This window comes from Oncorhynchus masou, chromosome 28 (assembly GCF_036934945.1).
Source record: "Oncorhynchus masou masou isolate Uvic2021 chromosome 28, UVic_Omas_1.1, whole genome shotgun sequence".
NCBI lineage: Eukaryota > Metazoa > Chordata > Actinopteri > Salmoniformes > Salmonidae > Oncorhynchus > Oncorhynchus masou.
In genome coordinates, this window is record NC_088239.1 from 60,819,077 (window position 1) to 60,832,204 (window position 13,128).

The following is a 13,128-nucleotide window of genomic DNA, read 5'->3' on the forward strand; positions in this document are numbered from 1 at the left end:
ATATATTTCCTATTCAACAAAACTGTATGAATTTGGCTTGAAATTACTTATATGCTTTCTAAATATAGCATAATAAAATGGCTAACTATAAGATTTTACCTTCCTTTTATCTGTAAAATACATATTTGTATGTTTAGTGTTGGAGACATTTTACATATGTTCTAAACATCTCCTGGTCAAAATGTCTGCCCCAATTGCTGTGAATGTCCCAAAGAGCTCTTGCTTGGCTTCCTGAACTCGTTAGGAACTCGCCTTTCATCTCATATCCATCTTGTCTATTTATGACAGACATAACGTTTTTTGGGGGTTAAAATGTATGAATTATTTTAGATTAATGTCTATAAATTGTTAGCCACCAAGCCACCTAGCTAAAATTCGTAACATATCATATGTTTTGTAAATGTGTAACATATTGTACATTTGCAAATTCGGAGCACATAATACAAATTCTAATTCGTAAAATATCATACCAATTCATACATACCATAGGAAATGTAACATGTCATACTAAATGGAGTGTTCAGATTTACATACAGAATTATACAAAATACTCTGAGACCAAGTTGGAAGACTGGGTCCCTATAAGTCAGGCTTTCAATCTCTTTCAATTCAAACAATGGAAAATATTATAGGAGAAGATAGAGACAGAGAAGTCAGAGTAATGGAGGAATAGAATAGAGTAGATAATTTTTTATAAAAACTAAAAACACATTGCAAGTAAACATATTTTTACTCTGAAATGTGGTTGCATTGTATTTATTTGATATTTTGCTCCGGAGTAAACAAATACCCTCGTTCAAATGTGTCTGTGGTAACTGCAGTAAACGGTGTAAACTTTAATGCTCCTTTTATTCTGCTTCTTAACAAGTGCTTTTCTTTTTCTTTTCTCCAGGTATGAGAGGGTGAGTGAGGATGATGGTGATGAAGTGGACAGTGAGAGGACAGAGAGTGGCTGTGTCCCTCAGTACCAGAGCACCACGGTGCGGGTCCTCACACACTTTATGGCCCTAGGAGCTGATGGGCTGGGCCAACAGGACTTCCTGCTGGGCAGTGATTGGCAGGTGGACGTGACTGACCTGGTCCAGGATTCGCTGAGGGTGGAGGACCAACGTGTGGCCCGCCTACTGAAGGGACAGGTCCTAATGGGCCTCAGCACCGGCACAGCCAAACTACAGGTGAGAGAGCGAGAGCGAGAGAGAAGGAGGGTTTGATCGAAAGGGGGAGAGAGAGATAGTGGGGGAAAGAGTGATAATGAGAGTATTCTTTTGTAAGAGAGAGCAAGGGAGAGAAAGAAACATGATTAAGAGAGAGTGAGAGAAAGAAAGAGAGCAAAATAATAGAGGATGGGGAGTGGAGGAGGAACGATTGGAAAATACAAAGTAAACCGAGGCTCGTTGCAAGGGAGACTTTAAAAAGGCAACAGAATCGATCTCGGCACAACATAAACACTTAGCCAATCAGGGCCTGACAAAGCAACGTGAGACTGCGGCACGGCCAATAAAGGCTGCTGAGTCTCTGAGGGCATGTAGGCTCACACACCACACTCACATGCCCCATCCCATTTAGATCATTACTGTGTCCACTTACGGTGTAAAACACAATCGATCAAGCTTTTCCCCAACAGCACAACAGCTTTGCCAAGGCCTGAGCCATGGACCTGTATCTCTTCTCCTTATTGATGAGTTTCAGTTGTGTGTGTCGGTGTACAATGCCCTATTACCTTTATGTTATCCCGGTTGAGAACCTTTTCTCATTTCCAATGGCGACTTTGGCCCAGAGGCAGAAACAGAAGCGAAATTGATAGAAATCATATCAATGGTTGCACTGTGTTGACCCTCTGTTTGCGTCCTTTTGGATGGTTTGAGAATGTCTATGACTCAATAAGAGTGGAGAGGCACATTATGAATGTTAACGGCAACCTTGATAACCCTATAATTATTCACTCTGCTACAAAGCCATCATGTCACTGTCCCTCCCCTACCGTGCTATTATAGGGGGCTTAGTTTTATTTTTTTTATTTTATTTAACCTTTATTTAACCAGGTAGGCCAGTTGAGCAGTTCTCATTTACAACTGCGACCTGGCTAAGATAAAGCAAAGCACTGCAAAAACAACACAGAGTTACACATAAACAAACACACAGTCAATAACACAAAAGAAAAGAAAAATAGAAAACTCTATGTATAGTGTGTGCAAATGTAGAAGAGTAGGGAGGTAGGCAATAAATAGGCCCTAGAGGCGAGAACTAATTAAAATTTAGCTCTAACGGCTCTCATCGGTGGAAGGAAGAGTGGACCAAAGCGCAGCGTGGAAAGTGTTCATGATATTTATTTTCAAGAAACACTCAAACAAAAATAACCAATCAAAAAAAATGAAAGCGAACAGTTCCATCAGGCACAGACACTAAACAGAAAATAACACCCCGCAAAACTCAAACGGAAAATCACAACTTATATATGATCCCCAATCAGAGACAACAATAAACCTCTGATTGGGAACCACACTCGGCAAAACAACAAAGAAATAGAAAACATAGATTTTCCCACCCGAGTCACACCCTGACCTAACCAAACATAGAGAATAAATAAGGATCTCTAAGGTCAGGGCGTGACATTAGCATTGTTATTGGAGTGAAAGATGTGCAGATGATGATGCGCAAGTAGAGATACTGGGGTGCAAAAGAGCAAGAGGGTAAGTAATAATATGGGGATGAGAAAGTCTGGTGTGCTATTTACAGATTGGCTGTGTACAGGTACAGTGATCGGTAAGCTGCTCTGACAGCTGATGCTTAAAGTTAGAGGGAGGTATAAGACTCCAGTTTCAGAGATATTTGCAATTAGTTTCAGTCATTGGCAGCAGAGAACTGGAAGGAAAGGCAGATGACACAAAGAGAGGTTGAATAGGCTAGTAATAGGGGTTGCAACAATTTCGGCTGATCATTTTAGAAAGAGAGGGTCCAGATTGTCTAGCCCAGCTGTTTTGTTGGGATCCAGATTTTACAGTTCTTTCAGAACATCAACTGTCTGGGTGAAGGAGGAGCGGGGGTGTGGGGGTGGGGGGGGGGGGAGTTGCTGCAGTGGTGCTGAGATGTTTGTCGGCATAGGGGTAGCCAGGTGGAAAGCATGGCCAGCCATGGTAAAATGCTTAATACATGATCAATTATAATAGATCTATCAGTGGTGACAGTGTTTCCTATACTCAGTGCATTGGGCAACTGGGAGGAGGTGCTCTTATTCTCCATGGACTTTACAGTGTCCCAAACGTTTTGGAATTAGTGCTACAGGAAGCAAATTTCTGTTTGAAAATGATAGCCTTAGCTTTCCTAATTGACTGAGTATATTGGTTCCTGACTTCCCTGAAAAGTTGTATATCACGGGGGCTATTCGATGCTAATGCAGAATGCCACAGGACGTTTTTGTGCTGGTCAATGGCAGTCAAGTCTGGGGTGAACCAATGGCTATATCTGTTCTTAGTTCTACATTCTTTGAATGGGGCATGCTTATTTAAGATGGAAAGGAAAGCACTTTTGAAGAGCAACCAGGCATCCTCTACTGACGGGATGAGGTCAATATCCTTCCAGGACACCAGGGCCAGGTCAATTAGAAGGGCCTGCTCGCTGAAGTGTTTTAGGGAGCGTTTGTGGGGTGGGGTGGTCATTTGACTGTGGACCCATTATCCACGCAGGCAATGAGGTGATCGCTGAGATCCTGGTTGAAGACAGCAGAGGTGTATTTAGAGGGCAAGTTGGTCAGGATGATATCTAAGAGGGTGCTCATGGTTACGGATTTAGGGTTGTACCTGGTAGGTTTCTTGATAATTTGTGTGACATTGAGGGCATCTAGCTTAGATTGTAGGACGGACGGGGTGTTAAGCATGTCCCAATTTATGTCACCTAACAGTACGAACTCTGAAGATAGATGGGGGGATGATACATTCACATATGGTGTCCAGGGCACAGCTGGGGGATGAGGAGGGTCTATAACAAGAAGCACCGGTGAGAGACTTGTTTCTGGAATGGTGGATTTTTAAAAGTAGAAGCACAAATTATTTGGCAGTTCTAGCTTGTCGGAAAATTTTATATTTAGGGATGGAAATTTCAGGATTTTTGGTGGCCTTCCTAAGCCAGGATTCAGACACGGCTAGGACATCTGGGAATGCGGAGTGTGCTGAAGCAGTGAAAAAAAACTTAGGGAGGAGGCTCCTAATGTTAACATGCATGAAACCAATGATTTTACGGTTACATTTGTCAACAAATGAGAGCACCTGGGGAATTGGAGTGATGCTGGGGGCTGCAGGGCCTGGGTTAACCTCTACATCACCAGAGGAACAGAGGGGTGAGTAGGATTAGAGCACGGCTAAAGGTTAACTCTTGGAACTACTATTACAGGAATTAAATTCATATATGTTTTAATACCCAATGTAAGACTCTTATTTGCATAAAATGGACAGAGACCAGTCTCAAAATCAAATCAGCAGCATTTATTCTCGATAGTACTGAACATGACACAGTTTACCACAATGACGTCATTAGTTTTCGTACTATCCCGTCTCATCTCGTCTCATCTCCACTCCAGTACAATGGCTGTATAGTTCAAGCCTTCCCACGTCTCTTCCCTACTTAGATAATTTACGACCAAGGTCTGCCTGAGGAGATAAGCATTCTAGCCAGTCTGACTATAAGTTCATTCATTTCTACCAAGGAACAGACAGTCATTGTTCTAATTCTTGATTATATTGACAACATTATATTCAGTACTAGGATTAAAAGAAAATTCATACATCTATACAGTAACATAATAGTATTCTGATTAGTCAGTCCTGATTGAAATGTATACATAATTAGTCATTATTGATAAAAAAATCCCTTAACAACTACCCATCCCGGATCCGGGAGAATTGTCATCAACTGACACAAAGTAGCATAACACAACGGACAAAAAAATCTTCCTAGAAAATATTAACATTCATGAAATCACAAGTGAAATATATTCAAACACAGCTTAGCCTTTTGTTAATCACCCTGTCATCTCAGATTTTGAAAAGATGCTTTACAGCCAAAGCAAGACAAGCATTTGTGTAAGTTTAACATAGCCTAGCATAGCATTATGCCTAGCTAGCAGCAGGCAATCTGGTCACGGAAATCAGAAAAGCAATCATATTAAATCGTTTACCTTTGATGAGCTTCGGATGTTTTCACTCACGAGACTCCCAGTTAGATAGCAAATGTTCCTTTTTTCCCCAAAAATTATTCTTGTAGCCAAAAATAGCTCCGTTAGTTCCTCACGTTTGGCTGAGAAAACGACCGGAAATTGCGGTCACGACAATGCCGAAAAATATTCAAAATTAGCTCCATAATATCGACAGAAACATGGCAAACAATGTTTATAATCAATCCTCAAGGTTTTTTTCAAATATCTATTCGATAATATATCATCCGGGACAGAGCTTTTTTCAGTAAGACCGGGTGGAAAAATGTCTACCTCTGTCTTTTGCGCGAGAAATACACAAAGAGCCATCAGGTGGACACTGACAGAATGTTGTCGTTCAGGCTCATTTTTCAAAATAAAAGCCTGAAACTATGTCTTACTAGACACATTTAAGGAAGCCATAGAAAAAGGAATCTTGTTGATATCCCATTCACTGCTCAATAGGGAAGCATAGGAAGGGTCTCTTATTTTGAAACCGCTGCGTTCCTGATTTGATTTTTCTCATTATTTTGCCTGCAATATCAGTTCTGTTATACTCACAGACAATATCTTTACAGGTTTGGAAACTTTAGAGTGTTTTCTATTCTAAGCTGTCAATTATATGCATATTCTATTTTCTGGTCCTGAAAAATAGCCTGTTTACTTTGGGAACGTTATTTTTCCCAAAATAAAAACAAATGACCCCTAGTTTCAACAGGTTAAAAGAACTGGTGGTCTAGTGCATTCGGAACAGAGAGTAAAAGGAGCAGGTTTCTGAAGAAGAATAGATTCAAGGCATAATGTACACACAAGGGTATGGTAGGATGTGAGTACAGTGGAGGTAAGCCTAGGCATTGAGTGATGATGAGAGAGGTTTAGTCTCTAGAGGCACCTATTATTAAGCCAGGTGCGGTCACTGCAATGTGTGGGGCTTGAAACATAAGGGCTAGCTAAGGCATATTGAGCAGGGTTGGAGGCTCTATAGTGAAATAAGATAAACATTCCTAACCAAAACAGCAATAGACAAGGCATATTGACATTAGGGAGAGGCATGTGTAGCCGAGTGATCATAGGATCCAGTGACTAGCTAGGCGGGCTAGAGGCACGGCGATTCAGACAGCTAGCAGGACGGGGCTAGCAGCAGGCTAGCAGATGGGCCTCAGGGGGAAGTTGCAATGGGAGAGCCTGTTGAAACCCCCTAGGACGGTTACGTCGGCAGACCAGTCGTGATGGATAGGCAGGGCGCCGTGTCGGCAGCAAAGGGTTCTTGCCAATTGGCAAAAGAGGTATTGAAGCCCAGGAATTATCTGGTAGATTTCTCCGGCTAGCCAGAAGATGGGCCTAGCTCCAGGCTAGCTCCAGGCTAACTGGTGCTTGCTTCGGGACAGAAACCCTCTCGGATGGTTACGTCAGTAGACCAGTCGTGATGGATCGGCACGGTTCCCTGTCAGCAGCATAGGGTCCAGGCCAATTGTCAAAATAGGTCATTGAAGCCCAGGAATTGCTTGATGGATCTCTTCGGCTACCCAGGAGATGGGCCTGGTTCGAGTCTGGTTCTAGGCTAACTGGTGCTTGCGTCGGGACAGAGATGTTAGCCAGGAGCAGCCACTCGGATAGCAGCTAGCTAGCTGCGATGATCCGGAGTAAATGTTCAGAGCTTGCGGTAGTAAGATGTGGTAGAGGAAAGCAGTCCGATATGCTCTGTGTTGATTTTGCACTGTGCAGGCTAGCAGGAGTTGACCGGGCTGAGGCTGGCAGATGTCCGACATAACGGTGATGACCGCTAGCAGTGGCTAACTGACTACTAGCTAGTAGCTGGTTAGCTGGCTAGCTGCTGAAGGGGTTTCCAGTTCCAAAGTGTAAAAAATAGCCGATCCATACCACTTTGGGTGAGGCGGGTTGCAGGAGATTATGTTCAGTCCGTAGATGGAAAATTATATACGAAGAAAAACGATATGTACAAGGGAAAATCAAAACAGACATCCCACTGCTACGCCCCCCCCCCCCTCCACACACACACACACACACACACACAGTAAACAAATCTATAGTTCTGATGCTGATCACTCACATGCAAAGAAACACACAAATGCAAAAAACAGAACACACTATGCTCTCCTCTCTCTTCATTTATTTTTTCCTCTTCTTCCTGAAGCGCACAAAAACACACTGGCACTCAGAGAACCCCACATGCGGCAGCCTCAAATGAGTATTGACAGTGCTGTTAGAGAGCCTTTGAAGTTTTATTTGATAGCAAAATTGCCTCTCGCTTTACTGGAGTGATTTTAGATCCAGCTACAAACAAGAGATTCCTCAATCCTCTGGAATTAAAATCTGATAAAAAGAGCAATCACTATGATTGTCAAGGAGGGTCTTGTAATCAAACTATCAAAAAGAAATCTGCTGAAAAGGGAGTAGATTGTCCTGGGTCTCCAAGGTTACAAATAATAAAAAAAACATTTCTTGTGTTAGATGCATCTCTCCCTGCCCTGTTGTTTTAGCTGCTGCTAAATTGATTAATCACTTCACCTCATAAAACCGGTTATTAGCTTTTAAAGGCGCAATCACTGCTTTTCCCAAGCTTCAAATACAGCTTTGAATGGTTCATTGTTTTGACAATGCCTCCACGATGTCACCAACAGATGTAATATAAAAAGGCCCTCTTTACTTTTCTAAGTTACTTTGGTTTATGTATTATTTTATTTCACTAAATTCTAGAGTAGATTAAAGGACATTGAATGAAAATGTGGTGGTAAGAGTGCTGCTGCGTTTTAGGATAAAGCTTTGGCTTAATCTAACCAGTGACACAATGTACCCACTTACATAATAAAATAGTCCTAAATAGACCTAATGCATCAAGTTAACAAAAGGTACTGTATCTCTACATATATGCTCATGGTAACACATGTGGGGAGGTCATATCACTTCAAACCACACTGCAAATGTGACACCTCATCTCTTTCCGACGATTCCAACATTTTAACAGGTGTTTGACATTTGACAGAAGTACAGACTCAGAGCTTCAAAATAGTCTGTCATACACTGCATTCGGAATAACAATGGCAAAGTAATGCTGCTTTGAACGTTTATAAACTTGTAACCCCACTTAAAAAGAGAAATGGTCCTTGAAATGTTTTGGTTCAGTTTTTATACCTCTTTGTTCACACCCATTCAGCATCGTTCCCACCCTCTTAAGCCTTAGCCCCACCCATCTCTTTAAGGATTCACTTGTGAGGCCATGTCCTCAACAGAGTGAGTAAGGTAGTGTAGTAAACAACCAAAGATTTCAAGACTAAAAGTGGTAAATGTAGTAGCCTTTCTTTTTTGTTCAATTTTCACATTGTTTGTAACTCATTCTGTACATAAAGTTGCTGCTACAATCTCGTATGACCGAAAATAGCTTCTGGACATCAAAACAGCAATTAGTCACCTCGAACTGGACAAAGACTTTTTCTTTAATGAGTCCAACACGAAGGATATACATTCTTTGTCAAGACAAACCCCAAATCCCTGTCATTCGCGAAAAGAAAATACAGAGAAAAGGGGGAGGAGGGCAGAGTGTCTTGTAAGAATCCACCAACGAGTAGGTACACCACCACTACCCGCAGTATTATTGGCCAACTTGCAATCATTGGAAAAATCTGGACAATCTACAATTCATACTATCCTACCAACGGGACATTAAAAACTGTAATATCTTATGTTTCACCAAGACGTGGCTATACAACGATACAGATAATATAGAGCTGACTGGCTTCTCTGTGCATCGGCAGGACAGAGCAGCTACGTCTGGTAAGACGAGGGGTGGGGATCTGTGTCTATTTGTCAATAATTTCTGGTGCGTGATGTCCAATATTAAAGAGGTCTTGAGGTATTGCTCACCTGAGGTAGGGTACATCATGATAAGCTGCAGACCACACTATCTACCAAGAGAGTTCTCATCTACAGTACCAGTCAAAAGCTTTGACACACCTACTCGTTCAAGTTTTTTTGTGGTATTTTCTACCATGTAGAATAATAGTGGAGACATCAAAACTATAAACATTCCAGGTGAAGCTGGTTGAGAGAATGCCAAAGGAAAGGGTGTCTACTTTGAAGAATCTCAAATACAAAATAAATTTTGATTTGTTTAACACTTTCTTGGTTACTACTGAAGTGTGTTATACGTGTTATTTCATAGTTTTGTTATCTCCACTATTATTCTCCAGCGTAGAAAATAGTAAAAATATAAGACTGCACTCAACTAAGACTGCACTCAATGACCTGTATAAGGCCACCTTTACTCCACACACAGTGACGCATACAAAGCTCTCCGTCGCCCTCCATTTGGCTTACAAGCTAAATCTAAAGCAGGAAGTACCAGTGACTCGCTTTTGCAGGTTTTACCACTTACAAAGCATGTAGCGGTCTGTAATTTTTATCATAGGTAGTCTTGACCATTGTGGAGAGGTTGGAGTCTGTTTGATTGAGAGTGTGGACAGGTGTCTTTTATACAGGTAATGAGTTCAAACAGGTGCAGTTAATACAGGTAATGAGTGGAGAACAGGAGGGCTTCTTAAAGAAAAACTAACAGGTCTGTGAGAGCCAGAATTCTTACTGGTTGGTAGGTGATCAAATACTTATGTCATGCAATAAAATGCAAATTAATGACTTAAAAATCATACAATGTGATTTTCTGGATTTTTGTTTTAGATTCCGTCTCTCACAGTTTAAGTGTACCTATGATAAAAATTACAGACCTCTACATGCTTTGTAAGTAGGAAAACCTGCAAAATCGGCAGTGTATCAAATACTCTCCCCACTGTATATGAAATCCCTCTATGCCCTCAGATGACCCACCAAACAGGTAAAGATTGAATCCTATATAAACTCAGCAAAAAAGCAACGTCCCTTTTTCAGGACCCTGTCTTTCAAAGATAATTCCTAAAAATCCAATAACTTCACAGATCTTCATTGTAAAGTTCTCCATGCCTGTTCAATGAACCATAAACAATTAATTAATGAACATGCACTTGTGGATTGGTGGTTAAGACACTAACAGCTTACAGACAGTAGGCAATTAAGGTCACAGTTATGAAAACTTAGGACACTAAAGAGGCCATTCTACTGACTCTGAGAAACACCTGGGTCTCTGCTCATCTGCGTGAATGTGCCTTAGGCATGCTGCAATGAGGCATGGGGACTGCAGATGTGGCCAGGGCAATAAATTGCAATGTCTGTACTGTGAGACACCTAATACAGAGCTACAGGGAGACAGGACGGACAGCTGATCATCCGGGACTGGTATAGGATGGCAACAACAACTGCCCGAGTTACACAAGGAACGCACAATCCCTCCATCAGCGCTCAGACTGTTCACAATAGACTGAGAGAGGCTGGACTGCGGGCTTGTAGGCCTGTTGTAAGGAAGGTCCTCACCAGACATCACCTGCAACAACGTCGCCTATGGGCACAAACCCACCATCGCTGGACCAGACAGTACAGGCAAAAAGTGCTCTTCACTAAATGAGTCCATAGTTTTGTCTCACCAGGGGTGATGGTCGGATTCGTGTTTATCATTGAAGGAATGAGCGTTACCCTCTCTTTCTCGCTGGACCTTCTCTTTCTAAAATTATCTGCCGAAATTGTTGCAACCCCTATTACAAGCCTGTTTAACCTCTCTTTCGTATTGTCTGAGATTCCCAAAGATTGGAAAGCTGCCACGGTCATCCCCCTCTTCAAAGGGGGTGACACTCTAGACCCAAACTGCTACAGACCTATATCTATCCTACCCTGTCTTTCTAAGATCTTCGAAATCCAAGTTAACAAACAGATTACTGACCATTTCGAATCCCACCATACCTTCTCCGCTATGCAATCTGTTTTCAGAGCTGGTCATGGGTGCACCTCAGCCACGCTCAAGGTTCTAAACGACATCATAACCGCCATCGATAAGAGACATTACTGTGCAGCCGTATTCATCGACCTGGCCAAGGCTTTCGACTCTGTCAATCACAACATTCTTATTGGCAGACTCGACAGCCTTGGTTTCTCAAATGATTGCCTCGCCTGGTTTACCAACTACTTCTCTGATAGAGTTCAGTGTGTCAAATCGGAGGGCCTCTGACAGTCTTTATGGGTGTGCCACAGTGTTCAATTCTCGGGCCGACTCTCTTTTCTGTATACATCAATTATGTTGCTCTTGCTGCTGGTGATTCTCTGATCCACCTCTACGCAGAGACAACACCATTCTGTATACTTCTGGCCCCTCTTGGACACTGTGTTAACTAACCTCCAGACGAGCTTCAATGCCATACAACTCTCCTTCCGTGGTCTCCAACTGCTCTTAAACGCTAGTAAAACTAAATGCATGCTATTCAATCGATCACTGCCCGCACCTGCTCGCCCGTCCAGCATCACTACTCTGGACGGCACTGACAACTACAAATACCTGGGTGTCTGGTTAGACTGTAAACTCTCCTTCCAGACTCGCATTAAGCATCTCCAATCCAAAATTAAATTTAGAATCGGCTTCCTATATCGCAACAAAGCATCCTTCACTCATGCTGCCAAACATACCCTCGTAAAACTGACCATCCTACCGATCCTCGACTTTGGTGATGTCATCTATAATATAGCCTCCAACACTCTACTCAACAAACTGGATGCAGTCTATCACAGTGCCATCCGTTTTGTCACCAAAGCCCCATACACTACCCACCATTGCGACCTGTATGCTCTTGTTGGTTGGCCCTCGCTTCATACCCGTCGCCAAACCCACTGGCTACAGGTTATCTACAAGTCTCTGCTAGGTAAAGCCCCACCTTATCTCAGATCACTGGTCACCATAGCAGCACCCACTCGTAGCACTCGCTCCAGCAGGTATATCTCACTGGTCACCCCCAAAGCCAATTCCTCCTTTGGTCGTCTTTCCTTCCAGTTCTCTGCTGCTCCCTCACTATCTTTAAGCACCAACTGTCAGAGCAGCTTACAGATCACTGCACCTGTACATAGCCCATCTGTAAACAGCCCATCTATCTACCTACCTCATCCCCATACTGGTATTTATTTATTTATTTTGCTCCTTTGCACATTCATCTTCTGCCAATCTACCATTCCAGTGTTTAATTGCTACATTGTAATTACTTCGCCACCATGGCCTATTTATTTCTTTAACTTACCTCATTTGCACTCACTGTATGTAGACTTTGTTTTCTTTTGTTCGACTGTATTATTGACTGTATGTTTTGTTTATTCCATGTGTTACTCTGTGTTGTTGTATGTGTCGAATTGCTACGCTTTATCTTGGCCAGGTCATAGTTACAAATGAGAACTTGTTCTCAACTAGCCTACCTGGTTAAATAAAGGTGAAATAAAATAAATAAATAAAACCACAGAGGCCTGTACTCTGGAGCGGGATCGATTTGGAGGTGGAGGGTCCGTCATGGTCTGGGTCTATGTGTCACAGCATCATCTGACTAAGCTTGTTGTGATTGCAGGTAATCTCAATGCTGTGTATTAAATACAGCTGGTGGCCACACCAGATACTGACTGTTACTTTTGATTTTGACCCCCGTTTGTTCAGGGACACATTATTCCATTTCCGTTAGTCACATGTCTGTGAAACTTGTTCAGTTTATGTCTCAGTTGTTGAATCTTGTTATGTTCATACAAATATTACACATGTTAAATCTGCTGAAAACAAATGCAGTTGACAGTGTGAGGACGTTTCTTTTTTTTGCTGAGTTTACTAGGCGGTGTCAGAGGAAGGAACAAAAATTGTCAAAGACTCTAGCCACCCAAGTCATAGACTGTTCTCTCTGCTACCGCATGGTAAGTCTAGTACCAAAAGGCTCCGTAACAGCTTTTACCCCAAAGCCATAAGACTGCTGAACGATTAATCAAATGTCCACCCAGATTATTTACATTGACCCACCCCCTTTGTTTTTACACTGCATCTACTC

General features: G+C 42.2%; 1 protein-coding gene across 1 annotated transcript in view; it reads left to right on the top strand.

Annotated features, from left to right (window-relative positions):
• The window catches only part of LOC135517027 (transmembrane protein 132C-like), a 135,389-nt gene that overhangs the window by 114,306 nt on the left and 7,955 nt on the right, over positions 1 to 13,128 (top strand). The window contains exon 9 of the mRNA XM_064941059.1: positions 893 to 1,175. Coding sequence (XP_064797131.1) covers positions 893 to 1,175 — 283 coding nt within the window. The remainder of the gene's footprint in view (positions 1 to 892; positions 1,176 to 13,128) is intronic.